Source organism: Clupea harengus, chromosome 18 (genome assembly GCF_900700415.2).
Source record: "Clupea harengus chromosome 18, Ch_v2.0.2, whole genome shotgun sequence".
Taxonomy (NCBI): Eukaryota; Metazoa; Chordata; class Actinopteri; order Clupeiformes; family Clupeidae; genus Clupea; species Clupea harengus.
The window spans coordinates 24,463,431-24,482,083 of record NC_045169.1 but is presented as its reverse complement, the minus strand read 5'-3'; the positions used below and the strand labels follow the sequence as shown (position 1 = coordinate 24,482,083).

The following is an 18,653-nucleotide window of genomic DNA, read 5'->3' as shown; positions in this document are numbered from 1 at the left end:
GATAAATGTTTTAGCCTGATTCCGCCCACCTCTTGCTCTCGGATCAGTTTTCACTGAGATTATAGTCTTGAAATCCCATTCACAAGATGAATCACTCTGAACTCTCAATCAGCACTCAGTGGGGGTGGCTAAGTGCAATGATGTTGAGGTGAAGCGTCTGTTTAAACTATTAAGGGCAGGCGTAGCACACAAAGCAATACAGACCGTAGTAGAGAAGGAGGAGAGGAGAGAGAGGAGAGGGGGAGAGAGAGGAGAGGGGGAGAGAGGAAGAGAGGAGAGGAGAGAGGGAGAGAGAGAGGAGGGGAGAGGAGAGAGAGGAGGGGAGAGAAGAGGAGAGAGGGAGAGGGGTCTGTACACAAAGCAATACAGACCGTAGTAGAGAAGGAGGAGAGGAGAGGGGGAGAGAGGGAGAGAGGAGAGGAGAGAGGGAGAGCGGTCTGTACAAAAAGCAATACAGACCGTAGTAGAGAGAGAGGAGAGGAGAGGGGAGGGGGAGAGAGGGAGAGAGAGAGGGGTAGAGGAGAGGAGAGAGGGAGAGAGAGAGGAGGGGGAGAGGAGAAGGGTGGAGAGGAGAGGGGTAGAGAGGAGAGGAGAGGGGGAGAGGAGAGGGGTAGAGAGGAGAGGGAGAGACACAAAGCAACACATACCGTAGTAGAGAGAGGGGAGAGGAGAGGAGAGGGGGAGAGAGGGAGAGGGAGAGACACAAAGCAACACATACCGTAGTAGCAACACTAGAATTGAGGTCAGAGCAAGAAGAATGTGTGAATTTATTCATCAGGGGCAAAGACATTGTGTCCTTACTGCCATGAGGGTTGGTTATTTGGGTTGTCTACACTCTACAGGTATATGTATACATATATAGCTTATAGATGTATTACAGAGTGCACTGTATGGTGCGATATAGTCTTATATATGTATAGTGTCTAGTCATCAAAGTCGAGCAGCGAGAGAAGAGAGAAAGATAAGATCAGCTAAATTAAAATTAAAACTTGGAACAGTGTGGTAGTTATGACTGATGACTGACTTCCTGTGTGGTAAGGAGTTGAGAGTATTTCCCCTCAGATCTTGCAGCAGGGACAACACAAAAGGTTATGACACAGACTTTGTCCTCTCACGTCCCTTGGTCAGAGCAGCGCAGTGTAGAGGACTGTACGCAGTGACGGAGGACTGTACGCAGTGACAGCCAACAGACACCCAACAGAACTGTGTTCTTCCCATACAGGCAACTTCAGGTATGTCAAAGCTACATGGTCAAACGTACTCTGTTTATCTGTTGATATCTCTCACTTTGTGGGTTTTTTATTATGTTTATCTATCTATATATCAAACGTGTTATGTCTAGTTGTATTCATTATGTTTATCTATCTATCTATCAAACGTGTTATGTCTAGTTGTGTCTGCTTGAAGTGAGTAAGCCTGTGAGGAAGTGAAAACACTAAATGTTTTGAGAGTAACTCTCCACTATTAGTGACTTACTAGTGTTTTGTCACCACACAAAGTTAGGTGGACACATGCCCTTGTTTGTGACATGTTTTAGGCACATTTTTGCAAAAGTGGTTGATCTGAAAATATACTCTATTTCTAATACCCTTCTGCTTTCTGTAGTAATCACTGCCTTAGACAGTGTTGGGAAAGTTCAGTTCATAGTTCACAAATTTTAAAATGAACTAGTTCAGTTCTTTTTTTTCAATATATTTTTCTAAATTATTTCCACAGCCCATATAGAACCACAGACAGCAATTATTGTACTAGTGCTTTTTGTTTTGATGACGCATGCGGCGGTGAGACACTGGTGGATGCCGTTGCCAGATTGAAATCTCTATCTGTCTGCAATACCCCTCTACGCAACTTCGGCGCTCTCACACTTGCCAGGCTTAGACAGTAGAAGAAAGCACACACAGAGATTGACTAGTTGGGCAATCCTGGATACAGGACTGTTAACGGTGTGTTTTTCGCCTGGAAGTCTCTAGAAATCTGGCACATGGAACGAAATTAAAAAGAGTGAAAGTGCTGTTCACACATAACAGAATGAACGCGTTCACAGTATCATTCATCAGGCATTAATACACTACGTTTAGTTCACGTTCACCAAAATTATGAACGAGTTCATGAACTTTCGTTCAATGAACGCGATAAGACGCAACACTGGCCTTAGATGTGAGTGTGTCTGAGTTTTCATACATTTAATCGGCATTGGAGTTTTGAAAGGTAGAGATCAAAGCCACAGGAGAGAGAGCAGCGGACCTACATCAAGGACAGTAATGAAACAGGATGTATTTAATAGAAAAACATAGCCACGTTGATCTTATCAAGTGTCTGTCTACTTCAGTAACAGCCTTGACTTCCTTTGGCTTCTCTGTTTTTTCAGCTCTCTCTCCCTCCTCTCACACCCTACACTCTCTTTGTCTCTCTCTCCCTCTAGAGATAATCAGCCTCTAAGAAAACTATCAATATGGACTTCTTTAACGCCACCGCTGACCCAACCATGCTATCCCATTACCTGCAACCCTCTCTCTCTCCCTCCTCTTCCCCGGGCCTCTCCGTCTCGCACCAGGTGGGCATCAGCATCCTGACCATAGCCCTGGTGGTGGGTTTCCCTGGCAACCTCTTCGTGGTGTGGTCGGTGCTGTGCCGCGTGCGCCGGCGCTCCGTCACCTGCCTGCTGGTGTTCAACCTGGCGTTGGCCGACGTGCTGGTCCTGCTGACCGCGCCGCTCTTTCTGCGCTTCCTGACGGCGGGCGTGCAGGGCTGGGAGTTTGGCACCGCCACGTGCAAGATCGTGCACTACCTCTGCGCCGTCAACATGTACACCTCCATCTACCTGATCACCCTGATGAGCGCCGACCGCTGGCTGGCCACCAGCAGGCCATTCGTGGCACAGCGGCTGCGCACCAAGCGGGCACTACTTTCCATCATTCTGGCATTTTGGGTGCTGGCCTTCATTCTGGCACTGCCTATGCCTTTCTACCGCAGGTGTGTGTGTGTGTGTGTGTGTGTGTGCGTGTGTGTGTGTGTGTGTGTGTGTGTGTGGGAGGGGGGAGGGGGGGTGTCTGTGTTAGTTTGTGCTTATCTGTGTGTACATTTGTGAGCACAGAAAACCCAAGTGTGTTTTTAGGTATGTAGATGTTCATCATTGCCATGATTTCAACATGTGTAGACATGAGCATGATCATTTCTAAGAAATTATCACAACTTTGTATTGTGTTTGAGTGTCTGCATAAGTGTGTGTGTGTGTGTGTGTGTGTGTGTGTGCATGCACATGTGTTTATGTGTGTGTGTGTGTGTGTGTGCAAGCATATGTGTGTTTATGTGTGTCTGTGTGTGGGTGTGTGTGTGTGTGTGTCTGTGTGTGTGGGTTTGGGTGTGTGTGGGTGTGTGGGTTTGTGCATCTGTATGTCATCGTGTCAGCACTCAGTACAAGTATATGTTTGTGTGCACAACTTGGTGCGTTTACCTGTCAGCATTCATCATAATCACATGCATGCCTGTGTTTGTGTGTTTGTATGTGTCTGCGTGTGTGTTTGTGTGTGTGTGTTTGTGTTTGTATGTGTCTGCGTGTGTGTTTGTGTGTTTGTGTGTGTTTGTGTGTGTGTGTTTGTGTTTGTATGTGTCTGTGTGTGTGTGTGTTCGTATGTGTCTGCGTGTGTACGTGTGCTTCCCCAGCAACCTGCAGCTCTTCCGACACAAGAACATCACCTCCTTCTTCTGCATTCCTCACCACTGGGGCAGCGTAGACCATCAGGTGTTCCAGTACCTGGTGGAGACGTTCATGGGCTTCCTGCTGCCCTTCAGCCTCATCGCCGGCTGCTACGCCTCCGTCTTCCGCCGCCTGCGCACGGCCATGTTCAAGCGTCGCGGGCGGGGCAGCTTCCTCATCCTCGCCATCCTCGCCGCCTTCGCCCTCTTCTGGCTGCCGTACCACATCGTCAACATCCTGCAGGTGAGAGAGAGAGAAGGAAAGAGAGAGGTAGTCGAGGATGGAGAGAGGGAGAAGGAAAGGGAGAGGTAGTCGAGGATGGAGAGAGGGAGAAGGAAAGGGAGAGAGACGGAGGGGAGAACCACAGGGGCGGGGGGGGCTTGCATCTTTGCCCTCATCTTCTGACTGCCCTTTCACATCATCAACATCCTGCAGGTGAGAGAGCGGAAGGGAAGGGAGGGAGGGATGAAGAGAGGCAGGGGAATAGAAGGAGAGAAGGGTGGAGGGAGTTTATTGGTTTAATGGGTAGGGGCATAATCATTTACTTCTCAGGTTATAGTTCAGTCAATCAGAATGATTTGATCTACTGTGATTTTGCAATTGTTACCGTTATGCCTCCTGCTGCTATTACCATGACAACTGCCCTGTGATGTGGCCATCACCCAGTCGACAACAAAGATAGCATGATTATGACAGGGATGACTCGAATCTCTGCAAAAGCTTATATCCTTATTGCACTGGTTTGAAAGTGTCCTTAGTCCTCCTGATCCTTGTGTCAACTTGAGCAATGTGTTAGTACCGCAGTTAGTGTGAACTACCTACTGGTATGGCCCGTCACTGTGATGTGGGTCAATGTGGACTCAAGATGCTGCACTGATATCGCAGCTGATTGCATGGCTATTAACATTTTGTTCATAGCACTTTTAGAACCTCACTTTATTTTTTACTTCTACGACTGTACTGTGTTCTGCATTAAGCAAGCTTGCCTTCCCCAATGCAAATTGTTAGGTGTTATGTAGGCTAGCTTATCTATGTAAAGTTAAACTAAACGTAGCTGTGGCATTACTACAACACCTTTTAGGTTCGAGCACACAAAGTTGTTCCTACTGGCATGTGCTGTGCAACAAAGACTCACAGTTAGGCTAAACACTTTGTCGCACTTGCCTCAACTTAACAACCTACTCGCACAGTAAACTTGCAATGTTTAGATAATTTAATTTAGTAGCCTATATATGCAAACTTTTTAATAAACGTTCACACTTATTGTGTGCCAACGTGCCATAGAAATTTCGTAAATTTTGTCGAGCTATATCCTAAAAAGTGCTTTGAACTTGTTCTGTATCAGTAATATGCGGCGAAAATCAATAGGTACGTATATGATATCATTGACCAAAAGTCGGTATTAAAAATAAATAATTTAATAAAAACCGAACTGCAGCAGCGGTCATAATAACAAGCTGAGATCAGACATGTTGTAAATGAACATGAATTTCTAAAAGTGTGTCTCATCTGTCTCTCTGTAGGTGATCGGACTGCTGACAGACACCGAGTGGGCGATTGATGCGGCGAAGGTGGCGCGTCCCAACGTGACGGCGTTTGCGTTCCTGAGCAGCAGCGTGAATCCCGTGCTCTACGTGTTCGCTGGCAGCTCGCACATTCGCAACGCGGGCCTGGGCTTCATGGCGAAGATGTTTGAGGGCACCTACTCCGACGCTCAGTCGCGCAGCACACGCACCAGCCGCAGCTCCGTGCCCGACGACACGTCCATCTTCCGCAAGATCACTCAAAAGATGAGTGTGCGAGGAGGAGGAGTAGGAGGAGGAGGAGAGAGTGTCGCGGGTGGGGAGGAGGACACGAGGAAGACAGCCGAGCTGAAAAATCTCATGACAGTCGCAGAATAAAAGGGAGAGGGAGTGTTTGTGTGTGTGAGGGAGAGAGAGAGAGAGACAGAGAAGGAGAGGAAGTGTGCGTTTGTGTGTGAGTGAGTGAGAGAGTGAGATAGAGGGAGAGTGAGTGTTTGTGTGTGTCTGTGTGTGGGGCGGGCAGTGTGCAAATATGCTAATATTGCAAAAAAAAATTGCAAATCTTTGGAGAGTGATTTTTTTTCTCTGGTTGATTATGTGTTGCGGTGTACTGTTTCTTCATATCCTTGTCTTGTGTAAGTTGTATCATTATTAAATGCTCTTGATAGGACACATTTGTGAGGATGGATTTTTTTTATGAGAAAATGTTTTGAGCTACATGTGATGGGTATTATAATCATACTTACATACACTCAGTCATTACCAGGCTTGGGGAGTAATGGAATACATGGAACGGCGTTATGTAATTAGCATACAAGAAAAAAGGGTATTAGATTAAAGATGTTATTAGATTACAAATACTTTTAGCAACAATTGGGATTATTAACAGGATTACAAATAGATTTTACAATGCAGAACATAATACTTTCATCCACATGCGCACTTTACAACAAGTCACGAGAAGACAACAGCTTCTTATGATGGGTGCAGTGTAGAGGGAGAGTAAATCTTCAGAAAAGCTGAAAAATTGTTTACATTTTGTGGATAACAAATCAAAGGTTATACATATCAAATGCATGGAATAATTCACAATGATCTCATCTAGTCAGATACTGGACAGATCTTTATCTTTTTGCACTTTATTTCCATTCACAGTAGCAGGACGATAACATTTTCTATCAGAAGGAGTAGGAAAATGTAGCACAACATGACAGTCAACCACCCACACACACTCACACTCACACACAAACACACACACACACACACACACACACACACACACACACACACTCACCCACACACACTCACACACAAACACACACACACACACACACACACACACACACACTCACACACACACACACACACACACTCAAACACACACACACACACACACACACACTCACACACACACACACACACACACACACACTCACACACAAACACAAACACACACACACACACACCCACACACACACACACACACACACACACACACACACACACACACATAGGCGGAGATCCCGGGGGGGACGGGGGGGACGTGTCAACAATCATTGAAAAAAAAAAATTTTTTAAAAATTTTAAAAATATATATATATTTTTTTAAATAAAAATACGACGACACAAGCGGTGCTAATTATAGACATAAAAAATTTGTTTTTTAAGTGTTGAAAAATCATGTTCCCCCTATTCCTCAAAGTGGTTTGGTTCACATGCTTTCCAACGGGCAGGGCTACCAGCAGCTCCGTGTTTCAGTTAATCAGCCCAGTAGCCTACACGGTCAGATTGTCAGACTGTTTCCTCCTCTGTCCCCTGTCGCTGCCGCTATGATACACGATATGTAAAGAGATTTACCTCATTCTCGAACGCAGTAAGAACATGTAAAGAAGAAGTTTTTTTCTAAACTCCATTTACGAAGTTCCAATCGATATGCACAAGTATACATAAGCTTATTAATGGATTGGCATGACAACGTGAACGTTTGCCGATAACACACACATGCCGGTAATTAACACAGTTAAGATAGCTAGCTAGACAGTCTAGGACACTGTCCTGTCCTGTCAGGTTCATGCTAGTTAATAAACGTAGGTCTACATCTCAGTGCCTCTCCAGATTTGTTAAATTATCTGAAGTTAAATTAATGTCATCTTTTTCTGCGGTACATCAACTATGCTGGTATTGTAATATGGAGTGACAGTGGCGTAGGAGGTAGAGAAGTTGTATTGTAATCAAAAGGTTGCTAGTTCGATTCCCTGTTGAGCTGTTTTATAACTTATTTTGAGCATCAAGTTCTCTTGAACTTTGGACATTATTTGTCTGTGAATAGATATTTCGTGTTAGTACATTTAATGCTGTTTAGATAATTCTAAAATGACTTCGAATTTCTGTTTGTAAATGTGATAAGAGAATTCGGTATTTAGCAGTTTATGCTAGCTCTCGTGAAAGCAATTTTTTCATGTCCCCCCCCCCCCCCCGGAATTACACTCTGAAATGTGACCATGTATTGTCCCCCCCTGCAATGAAATGGGATCTCCGCCCCTGCACACACATAAACACACTGTTTTTAGTTCTACTACCCATGTACACCCTGTGGCAGCTGCAGCAGGCAGGCACAAAGGTCAGTGTAAGGTCGTGGCATGGCCCCCAACTTATCCCAGCGTCCTTCCCGGGGGTCGTAGCGGTGCACCCACGCCGTGTCATGAGGGCATTTCATATCTCAGCTGGCACTTGGTTATCGCGCGTGTGTGTGTGTGTTGTTCTTCTTGCTTATCTTATCATCGTGTTAGTTTCATCCTATCATTATTTTATTCATTACTTTGTTTTCTTTGTTATTCAGTTTTTTTTTTAAATATATTTGTTGTTTATCTGGCTCTTGCCTAGCCTGACGATGTCATACTCATAATTCTAGTCAGAATATGAGTCTGATACTGCTCCATTGGGCTGTGATTATGGGGCGTGTTTAAACCAGACCTCAAATGTTGTGGGCCGGGCTAAGTTCGGATGGTATCCAGGCTAGCTCTTGCCATTGATATGCAGTGAAAATGGTTTAATTAACAAAAAATGGGATTTTGTGAACAACCATCATTCATTCAGGCCATCGCTATGAATATGGTTCACAGAGGTCAGAGGTAAAAAAGAAAACATGTGATTAACTTTAGCGTGTGATTAACTTTAATGGTTTAATTAACAAAAAATGGGATTTTGTGAACAACCATCATTCATTCAGGCCATCGCTATGAATATGGTTCACAGAGGTCAGAGGTAAAAAAGAAAACATAAACAAAGAAGATACAAATTACATTCAGCTACCACCAGGTGTTGTCCAGGTACTGTGTTTCGTCACGGCTACCACTCTTTGCAAACACCTTCCCATCCAGACAAACAGCGGCAAAGTAATCTCTGGGACCGGCCATATCTGGCAACTGCTCTCAGCTGCACTGCACGATGGATGGAGATAGGGTACTGTTTATTTCACTGCACTGCAGAGGGTCAAACCTGATGGAGATAGGGTACTGTTTACTTCACACTAAGCAGACCATTACATGATACTCGGCAGACCATCACTAGCTGTTCAGTGTTCTTGAACTGGCTATTTCACCATCATTGGCTGTTCACTGTTATTGAACTAGCTACTTCAGAGGATTTGAGAAGCATTTGACATGGTTGTCCACTAAGCCAATCTCTCTCATTTTTGCTTTTTCTCAACTCTCTGGCCATTCACCCCGACTCTAATCTTAAGGCCCCGTCACACTATAACGTTCTGGTCAACGTTCTCTGAACTTTCTAATCGTTCAATTTCGAGCGTTCTAGGGCGATGTGGACACTAACGAAAGAATAGTGTAGGACTGACGCATGACTAGCGTGGGACTGACGCATGAGGAGTGTGTAACAGCGACCAAGTGACGTGTCAATGGTGCGCGACAAACGAGTGCTGACGTGTCACTGGAGCGCGACAAACGATAAGTCAACCCTAGACGAGCGTGTTGAGCGTGTGATTAACTTGTGAATAATGACAGAATAGCGTTTTGCTGGCGTGTGGGTTTTATGGTCAAACGGATATAAAGCGCTGGAAAATCAGTGGATTCAGTTGTTGTGAACAGTAAACATCATGCCGCCAAGACGACGAAAAGGTGTGAGGGGGGCTTCTGCTACTAGCGCTGCTGCAAGTAAGAAGATGATAAATGCTGCTGAAAGTAAGAAGAATACAAAGCCTATTTCACTAGCAATGTCTTCGGACGAAGATTTACTGTTATTATTACTGTGATTTACGAAATAACGGGCATTATTCCTGGGGTTTTATGTTATTAAAATAAATGATTTAAATTTTACACTGAATTTGTGTTTCTCAATGTTTATTATTAGAAAACATCAACACATCCACCCACGTTGTCCATGTCACAAGAGTCTTCATATCATATCTATCTGCCATGGAACAGCACCAGCTATAACAGTGCTCAGCTATGTTCAAGTTCAGTACATCTACTTCATGCTGGGCTCAAGCAAGCATGTATATACCCTTCACTCCGCTTTTCGCTAGATTATGCAATGACCTTGCATGACATGATAGCATGGAATATGTAGATTTATAGTGCACAGAATAACGTTTGCAGAGATGTAAGTTGCATTTGTTGATCACGTATGGTTAAAAACATATTAATTGTAGAAGGGACATGATAACATCAAGATCTTCCCTAACGCTAGGGTGACGACTGACTACGATAGCCAAACGCGTGCAATGTTAGTAAAACGTTCCACGAAAGTTCTCCAGCGTTTAAATTAAATGTTGAAGAACGCTGGTCTCCATGAGAACTTTTGAGCATGTTCAAAAATGTATTTTCGGACCAGCGTTCTCCGCCGATCACCGCCGATCACTGGCGATTACAGCGTTCACCAGCTTTCACACAAAGCTCTTCTGGCGCTATACCACAGAGACAGGGAGAAAGACAGAGAGGGAGGGAGGGAGAAAGAAAGAGAGAAAGCAAGAAGGAGGGAGAAAGAAAGTGGCACAATAAAATTCAGAGACGGAGAGAAAGAAGGATAAAGAGTGAACGAGAAAAAGAGAGGGAAAGAGGATAAGAGAGAGAAAAAGAAAGAGGAAATGAAGAAAGAATGAGAGAAAAAAACAGAGTGAGGGACTGAGAGGGACAAAGGGATTGTGTAACAGCATTGTGGTCTCAGAGAAAAGTGAAAACTGATAAAAAAACAGAGAGAACAACTGCAGGAAACAGCTTTCTTTCCTCAGAACTCCTGCACTTCCTTACGGTAAAGTCCTTTTCATAGAGTTCAAAGCTATCTGTGGGAGATCATACCATCACCAGAAAATTGCTCTCCAATACGCAAACAGGAAAAAGTGACCACAAAGTGAATCACAAACACCCCTCAGGTATTCTCCACAGAGTAGAAACCACAATTGGCCTGGCTTCCAACCTCAGCAAACTCCCGAGGCAAAGCTATTTGTCATATTGCAGAGTCATGATCACACATAACCAGGGCTATTTGTCATATTGCAGAGTCATGATTACACATAACCAGGGCTAGGAAATGAATTATATTTATACTAAAGTCGATTTGAGCAGAGGCGTGCTTTTCTTTGGATATGTCATCATCAGTGGTGTTTTCCTCAGTATAAAATAGTACTAGATAGATTATTTTGACACCTGAAAAGCAAGTTTAATTGAACAGATTTTAATCTGATAGTTTATTTTTATTTTTCTCTCCCACGGTTCATTGTTCATAATATCGTGTCATTTTTTGATGGAGACTCTTGAATGAGATATTAAGACAATAGTTTCAAAACAGAGCATGCATTTGTTCTAATATTATCATCAACTTTGTGTTTGCTCCTGAACACAGACACAACTTAACCCAACACATGCAGTACATGGGTAATGGTCATTTTTCAAGTGAAATAACTAAATAAATAAATAAAAGTAAACAAGAGTCTACCTGGAAAACTCTCTCCATTCTCGGTTTGAATGAGGACGTCACAGCCTACTCTGTGCACCCACAATCTTCGGAGGACCTCCAGGCTCTGCTCTCTCCTTTGGCCCACAGGGGGCGCCATCTCCCCTACACACCTGTGCTAACCGTGGAACACCTAGATATCTGCGAAAAGACACAAATAGGTAGATAGATAGATAGATAGATGAGTTAAAAAGGTCAAAAGGGAGGTGTTTGACCAGCAGTAACTGTTATAGACATAACATAAATGTCAGGAGTCAATGGAGTGACATGCATAACTGTCAAATGCAGTAAAAACACCTCCCAGCACTTAGATCTAAGGATTTCAAAAATAGAACATGACACATTTTAAGAGCCTTGAGTTAATTGTACAGGCATTTCAGAAACAGTCCTAAGATACGCCAACCTTTACTTCGAAGAACAGTAGAAACAGTAATAACACAGATCCCAGATCAGAAAGCAACACCTTAGAAACGACACCTGCAAGCAGACATCACATCTTCCAGTGCCCCAGTGTCAGGTGGTGTCCCAACCGTAAGCGAAATCCAGCACAGCTCCAAGTCCTGGCGCGGTCACATGACCCTCGGATAGCTCTCGCAGGGCCTTGTTAAGTCCTGCCTTTTCTGCTGGAAGCCACGGCTCCACCCTTTCACTGCCAGCTGCCTGGATGGGTACATCTTTCTCAGGATCCTGCCCAGACTTCCTTGGAGAGAGCCTGGACATTGTCCTGGATGGATGGCGGATGGGACAATATAGGCCAACAGAACAATACATTACATTGAAGATAAAAACAATGTATATATTTACTATAGAATTATAAAAAAGAAAAAAATAAGTGTGTGTGCATGCATATCTCCATGGGAAAATATGGGGGGGGGGGGTTGTTGATGTATGATGTATGTTGTTTTTCAAACAAGCCAAAACATTTGTTTTGTTGTTGACACAAATACATTGTTTTGTCCTGAGTTGCTTCATGTCTTTTGTCATGACACACATGAACCCATCCCTCTTATGTGGAAATCAATGCCTGTCACTCTAGGACAATGTCTATTTTTAATGTTTTTGTTTATTTTCTAGGATTATTATGATAAATGTCCAATGTTTCAGCCTGATTCCGCCCACCTATTGCTCTCAGATCAGTTTTCGCTGAGATTATAGTCTTGAAATCCCATTCACAAGATGAATCACTCTGAACTCTGAATCAGCCACCAGTGGGGGTGGCTAAGTACAATGATGTTGAGGTGAAGCGTCTGTTTCAACTATTAAGGGCAGACGTAGCACACAAAGCAATACAGACCGTAGTAGAGAGAGAGGCGAGGAGGGGAGAAGAGAGGAGAGGGGGAGAGAGGGAGAGGGAAAGACACAAAGCAACACATACCGTAGTAGCAACACTAGAATTGAGGTCAGAGCAAGAAGAATGTGTGAATTTATTCATCAAGGGCAAAGACATTGTGTCCTTCCTGCCATGGGGGTTGGTTATTTGGGTTGTCTATAGGTATATGTACATGTGTAGCTTATAGATGTATTACAGGGTGCACTGTATGGTGCGATATAGTCTTATGTATGACTCTATAGTGTGTAGTCATCAAAGTCGTCCAGCGAGAGAAGAGAGAAAGATAAGATCAGCTGAATTTAAAAAAAAACTTGGAACAGCGTGGTATTAACTTGGGTCATAAAATCCACATTTAAGTTACGGCTGACGGTTGACTTCCTGTGTGGTAAGGAGTATTTCCCCTCAGATCTTGCAACAGGGACAACGTAAAAGGTTATGACACAGACTTTGTAACACATGTCCTTTCACGCAGAGGACTGTACGCAGTGACAGCCAACAGACACCCAACAGAACTGTGTTCTTCCCATACAGGCAACTTCAGGTATGTCAAAGCTGCATGGTCAAACGTACTCTGTTTATCTGTTGATATCTCTCCCTTTGTGGGTTTTTTATTATGTTTATCTATCTATCTATCAAACGTGTTATGTCTAGTTGTGTCTGCTTGAAGTGAGTAAGCCTGTGAGGAAGTGAAAACACTAAATGTTTTGAGAGTAACTCTCCACTACTAGTGACTTACTAGTGTTTTGTCACCACACAAAGTTAGGTGGACACATGCCCTTGTTTGTGACATGTTTTAGGCACATTTTTGCAAAAGTGGTTGATCTGAAAATATACTCTATTTCTAATACCCTTCTGCTTTCTGTAGTAATCACTGCCTTAGACAGTGTTGGGAAAGTTCAGTTCATAGTTCACAAATTTTAAAATGAACTAGTTCAGTTCTTTTTTTTCAATATATTTTTCTAAATTATTTCCACAGCCCATATAGAACCACAGACAGCAATTATTGTACTAGTGCTTTTTGTTTTGATGACGCATGCGGCGGTGAGACACTGGTGGATGCCGTTGCCAGATTGAAATCTCTATCTGTCTGCAATACCCCTCTACGCAACTTCGGCGCTCTCACACTTGCCAGGCTTAGACAGTAGAAGAAAGCACACACAGAGATTGACTAGTTGGGCAATCCTGGATACAGGACTGTTAACGGTGTGTTTTTCGCCTGGAAGTCTCTAGAAATCTGGCACATGGAACGAAATTAAAAAGAGTGAAAGTGCTGTTCACACATAACAGAATGAACGCGTTCACAGTATCATTCATCAGGCATTAATACACTACGTTTAGTTCACGTTCACCAAAATTATGAACGAGTTCATGAACTTTCGTTCAATGAACGCGATAAGACGCAACACTGGCCTTAGATGTGAGTGTGTCTGAGTTTTCATACATTTAATCGGCATTGGAGTTTTGAAAGGTAGAGATCAAAGCCACAGGAGAGAGAGCAGCGGACCTACATCAAGGACAGTAATGAAACAGGATGTATTTAATAGAAAAACATAGCCACGTTGATCTTATCAAGTGTCTGTCTACTTCAGTAACAGCCTTGACTTCCTTTGGCTTCTCTGTTTTTTCAGCTCTCTCTCCCTCCTCTCACACCCTACACTCTCTTTGTCTCTCTCTCCCTCTAGAGATAATCAGCCTCTAAGAAAACTATCAATATGGACTTCTTTAACGCCACCGCTGACCCAACCATGCTATCCCATTACCTGCAACCCTCTCTCTCTCCCTCCTCTTCCCCGGGCCTCTCCGTCTCGCACCAGGTGGGCATCAGCATCCTGACCATAGCCCTGGTGGTGGGTTTCCCTGGCAACCTCTTCGTGGTGTGGTCGGTGCTGTGCCGCGTGCGCCGGCGCTCCGTCACCTGCCTGCTGGTGTTCAACCTGGCGTTGGCCGACGTGCTGGTCCTGCTGACCGCGCCGCTCTTTCTGCGCTTCCTGACGGCGGGCGTGCAGGGCTGGGAGTTTGGCACCGCCACGTGCAAGATCGTGCACTACCTCTGCGCCGTCAACATGTACACCTCCATCTACCTGATCACCCTGATGAGCGCCGACCGCTGGCTGGCCACCAGCAGGCCCTTCGTGGCACAGCGGCTGCGCACCAAGCGGGCACTACTTTCCATCATTCTGGCATTTTGGGTGCTGGCCTTCATTCTGGCACTGCCTATGCCTTTCTACCGCAGGTGTGTGTGTGTGTGTGTGTGTGTGTGCGTGTGTGTGTGTGTGTGTGTGTGTGTGTGGGAGGGGGGAGGGGGGGTGTCTGTGTTAGTTTGTGCTTATCTGTGTGTACATTTGTGAGCACAGAAAACCCAAGTGTGTTTTTAGGTATGTAGATGTTCATCATTGCCATGATTTCAACATGTGTAGACATGAGCATGATCATTTCTAAGAAATTATCACAACTTTGTATTGTGTTTGAGTGTCTGCATAAGTGTGTGTGTGTGTGTGTGTGTGTGTGTGTGTGCATGCACATGTGTTTATGTGTGTGTGTGTGTGTGTGTGCAAGCATATGTGTGTTTATGTGTGTCTGTGTGTGGGTGTGTGTGTGTGTGTGTCTGTGTGTGTGGGTTTGGGTGTGTGTGGGTGTGTGGGTTTGTGCATCTGTATGTCATCGTGTCAGCACTCAGTACAAGTATATGTTTGTGTGCACAACTTGGTGCGTTTACCTGTCAGCATTCATCATAATCACATGCATGCCTGTGTTTGTGTGTTTGTATGTGTCTGCGTGTGTGTTTGTGTGTGTGTGTTTGTGTTTGTATGTGTCTGCGTGTGTGTTTGTGTGTTTGTGTGTGTTTGTGTGTGTGTGTTTGTGTTTGTATGTGTCTGTGTGTGTGTGTGTTCGTATGTGTCTGCGTGTGTACGTGTGCTTCCCCAGCAACCTGCAGCTCTTCCGACACAAGAACATCACCTCCTTCTTCTGCATTCCTCACCACTGGGGCAGCGTAGACCATCAGGTGTTCCAGTACCTGGTGGAGACGTTCATGGGCTTCCTGCTGCCCTTCAGCCTCATCGCCGGCTGCTACGCCTCCGTCTTCCGCCGCCTGCGCACGGCCATGTTCAAGCGTCGCGGGCGGGGCAGCTTCCTCATCCTCGCCATCCTCGCCGCCTTCGCCCTCTTCTGGCTGCCGTACCACATCGTCAACATCCTGCAGGTGAGAGAGAGAGAAGGAAAGAGAGAGGTAGTCGAGGATGGAGAGAGGGAGAAGGAAAGGGAGAGGTAGTCGAGGATGGAGAGAGGGAGAAGGAAAGGGAGAGAGACGGAGGGGAGAACCACAGGGGCGGGGGGGGCTTGCATCTTTGCCCTCATCTTCTGACTGCCCTTTCACATCATCAACATCCTGCAGGTGAGAGAGCGGAAGGGAAGGGAGGGAGGGATGAAGAGAGGCAGGGGAATAGAAGGAGAGAAGGGTGGAGGGAGTTTATTGGTTTAATGGGTAGGGGCATAATCATTTACTTCTCAGGTTATAGTTCAGTCAATCAGAATGATTTGATCTACTGTGATTTTGCAATTGTTACCGTTATGCCTCCTGCTGCTATTACCATGACAACTGCCCTGTGATGTGGCCATCACCCAGTCGACAACAAAGATAGCATGATTATGACAGGGATGACTCGAATCTCTGCAAAAGCTTATATCCTTATTGCACTGGTTTGAAAGTGTCCTTAGTCCTCCTGATCCTTGTGTCAACTTGAGCAATGTGTTAGTACCGCAGTTAGTGTGAACTACCTACTGGTATGGCCCGTCACTGTGATGTGGGTCAATGTGGACTCAAGATGCTGCACTGATATCGCAGCTGATTGCATGGCTATTAACATTTTGTTCATAGCACTTTTAGAACCTCACTTTATTTTTTACTTCTACGACTGTACTGTGTTCTGCATTAAGCAAGCTTGCCTTCCCCAATGCAAATTGTTAGGTGTTATGTAGGCTAGCTTATCTATGTAAAGTTAAACTAAACGTAGCTGTGGCATTACTACAACACCTTTTAGGTTCGAGCACACAAAGTTGTTCCTACTGGCATGTGCTGTGCAACAAAGACTCACAGTTAGGCTAAACACTTTGTCGCACTTGCCTCAACTTAACAACCTACTCGCACAGTAAACTTGCAATGTTTAGATAATTTAATTTAGTAGCCTATATATGCAAACTTTTTAATAAACGTTCACACTTATTGTGTGCCAACGTGCCATAGAAATTTCGTAAATTTTGTCGAGCTATATCCTAAAAAGTGCTTTGAACTTGTTCTGTATCAGTAATATGCGGCGAAAATCAATAGGTACGTATATGATATCATTGACCAAAAGTCGGTATTAAAAATAAATAATTTAATAAAAACCGAACTGCAGCAGCGGTCATAATAACAAGCTGAGATCAGACATGTTGTAAATGAACATGAATTTCTAAAAGTGTGTCTCATCTGTCTCTCTGTAGGTGATCGGACTGCTGACAGACACCGAGTGGGCGATTGATGCGGCGAAGGTGGCGCGTCCCAACGTGACGGCGTTTGCGTTCCTGAGCAGCAGCGTGAATCCCGTGCTCTACGTGTTCGCTGGCAGCTCGCACATTCGCAACGCGGGCCTGGGCTTCATGGCGAAGATGTTTGAGGGCACCTACTCCGACGCTCAGTCGCGCAGCACACGCACCAGCCGCAGCTCCGTGCCCGACGACACGTCCATCTTCCGCAAGATCACTCAAAAGATGAGTGTGCGAGGAGGAGGAGTAGGAGGAGGAGGAGAGAGTGTGGCGGGTGGGGAGGAGGACACGAGGAAGACAGCCGAGCTGAAAAATCTCATGACAGTCGCAGAATAAAAGGGAGAGGGAGTGTTTGTGTGTGTGAGGGAGAGAGAGAGAGAGACAGAGAAGGAGAGGAAGTGTGCGTTTGTGTGTGAGTGAGTGAGAGAGTGAGATAGAGGGAGAGTGAGTGTTTGTGTGTGTCTGTGTGTGGGGCGGGCAGTGTGCAAATATGCTAATATTGCAAAAAAAAAATTGCAAATCTTTGGAGAGTGATTTTTTTTCTCTGGTTGATTATGTGTTGCGGTGTACTGTTTCTTCATATCCTTGTCTTGTGTAAGTTGTATCATTATTAAATGCTCTTGATAGGACACATTTGTGAGGATGGATTTTTTTTATGAGAAAATGTTTTGAGCTACATGTGATGGGTATTATAATCATACTTACATACACTCAGTCATTACCAGGCTTGGGGAGTAATGGAATACATGGAACGGCGTTATGTAATTAGCATACAAGAAAAAAGGGTATTAGATTAAAGATGTTATTAGATTACAAATACTTTTAGCAACAATTGGGATTATTAACAGGATTACAAATAGATTTTACAATGCAGAACATAATACTTTCATCCACATGCGCACTTTACAACAAGTCACGAGAAGACAACAGCTTCTTATGATGGGTGCAGTGTAGAGGGAGAGTAAATCTTCAGAAAAGCTGAAAAATTGTTTACATTTTGTGGATAACAAATCAAAGGTTATACATATCAAATGCATGGAATAATTCACAATGATCTCATCTAGTCAGATACTGGACAGATCTTTATCTTTTTGCACTTTATTTCCATTCACAGTAGCAGGACGATAACATTTTCTATCAGAAGGAGTAGGAAAATGTAGCACAACATGACAGTCAACCACCCACACACACTCACACTCACACACAAACACACACACACACACACACACACACACACACACTCACCCACACACACTCACACACAAACACACACACACACACACACACACACACACACTCACACACACACACACACACACACTCAAACACACACACACACACACACACACTCACACACACACACACACACACACACACTCACACACAAACACAAACACACACACACACACACCCACACACACACACACACACACACACACACACACACACACACACATAGGCGGAGATCCCGGGGGGGACGGGGGGGACGTGTCAACAATCATTGAAAAAAAAAAAATTTAAAAAAAATTTAAAAATATATATATATTTTTTTAAATAAAAATACGACGACACAAGCGGTGCTAATTATAGACATAAAAAATTTGTTTTTTAA

The 18,653-nt window shown here is 44.4% G+C and overlaps 3 protein-coding genes across 5 annotated transcripts in view; all 3 read left to right on the top strand.

The window, feature by feature from the left end:
- LOC105898408 (heavy metal-binding protein HIP-like) overlaps positions 1-18,653 on the top strand; it is a 249,655-nt gene that overhangs the window by 106,478 nt on the left and 124,524 nt on the right. The gene's annotated exons all lie outside the window — the stretch shown is intronic.
- On the top strand, positions 651-5,890 carry LOC105898402 (leukotriene B4 receptor 1-like). The gene is made up of 5 exons (XM_031584922.2): positions 651-842; positions 1,040-1,232; positions 2,423-2,973; positions 3,664-3,940; positions 5,221-5,890. Exons 3-5 carry the CDS (start codon positions 2,453-2,455, stop codon positions 5,596-5,598), a joined length of 1,176 nt encoding a protein of 391 aa, XP_031440782.1. The 5' UTR covers positions 651-842; positions 1,040-1,232; positions 2,423-2,452; the 3' UTR covers positions 5,599-5,890.
- Positions 12,073-17,670, top strand: LOC116224606 (leukotriene B4 receptor 1-like). 2 transcript variants are annotated; one of them, XM_042710556.1, is made up of 5 exons: positions 12,073-12,902; positions 12,990-13,058; positions 14,200-14,750; positions 15,443-15,719; positions 17,000-17,670. In XM_042710556.1, exons 3-5 carry the CDS (start codon positions 14,230-14,232, stop codon positions 17,375-17,377), a joined length of 1,176 nt encoding a protein of 391 aa, XP_042566490.1. In that variant the 5' UTR covers positions 12,073-12,902; positions 12,990-13,058; positions 14,200-14,229; the 3' UTR covers positions 17,378-17,670. The 2 variants fall into 2 exon arrangements, with proteins under 2 accessions (XP_042566490.1, XP_031440784.1); XM_031584924.2 differs by having other exon boundaries at positions 12,073-13,058.

Excerpts from the sequence above, each read along its gene's own strand:
- LOC105898402 (XM_031584922.2), top strand. The coding sequence starts at position 2,453 with ATGGACTTCTTTAACGCCACCGCTGACCCAACCATGCTATCCCATTAC. Across the intron at positions 2,974-3,663 it reads CCTATGCCTTTCTACCGCAG|CAACCTGCAGCTCTTCCGAC; the intron begins GTGTGTGTGTGT and ends GTGCTTCCCCAG. Across the intron at positions 3,941-5,220 it reads ACATCGTCAACATCCTGCAG|GTGATCGGACTGCTGACAGA; the intron begins GTGAGAGAGAGA and ends GTCTCTCTGTAG.
- LOC116224606 (XM_042710556.1), top strand. The coding sequence starts at position 14,230 with ATGGACTTCTTTAACGCCACCGCTGACCCAACCATGCTATCCCATTAC. Across the intron at positions 14,751-15,442 it reads CCTATGCCTTTCTACCGCAG|CAACCTGCAGCTCTTCCGAC; the intron begins GTGTGTGTGTGT and ends GTGCTTCCCCAG. Across the intron at positions 15,720-16,999 it reads ACATCGTCAACATCCTGCAG|GTGATCGGACTGCTGACAGA; the intron begins GTGAGAGAGAGA and ends GTCTCTCTGTAG.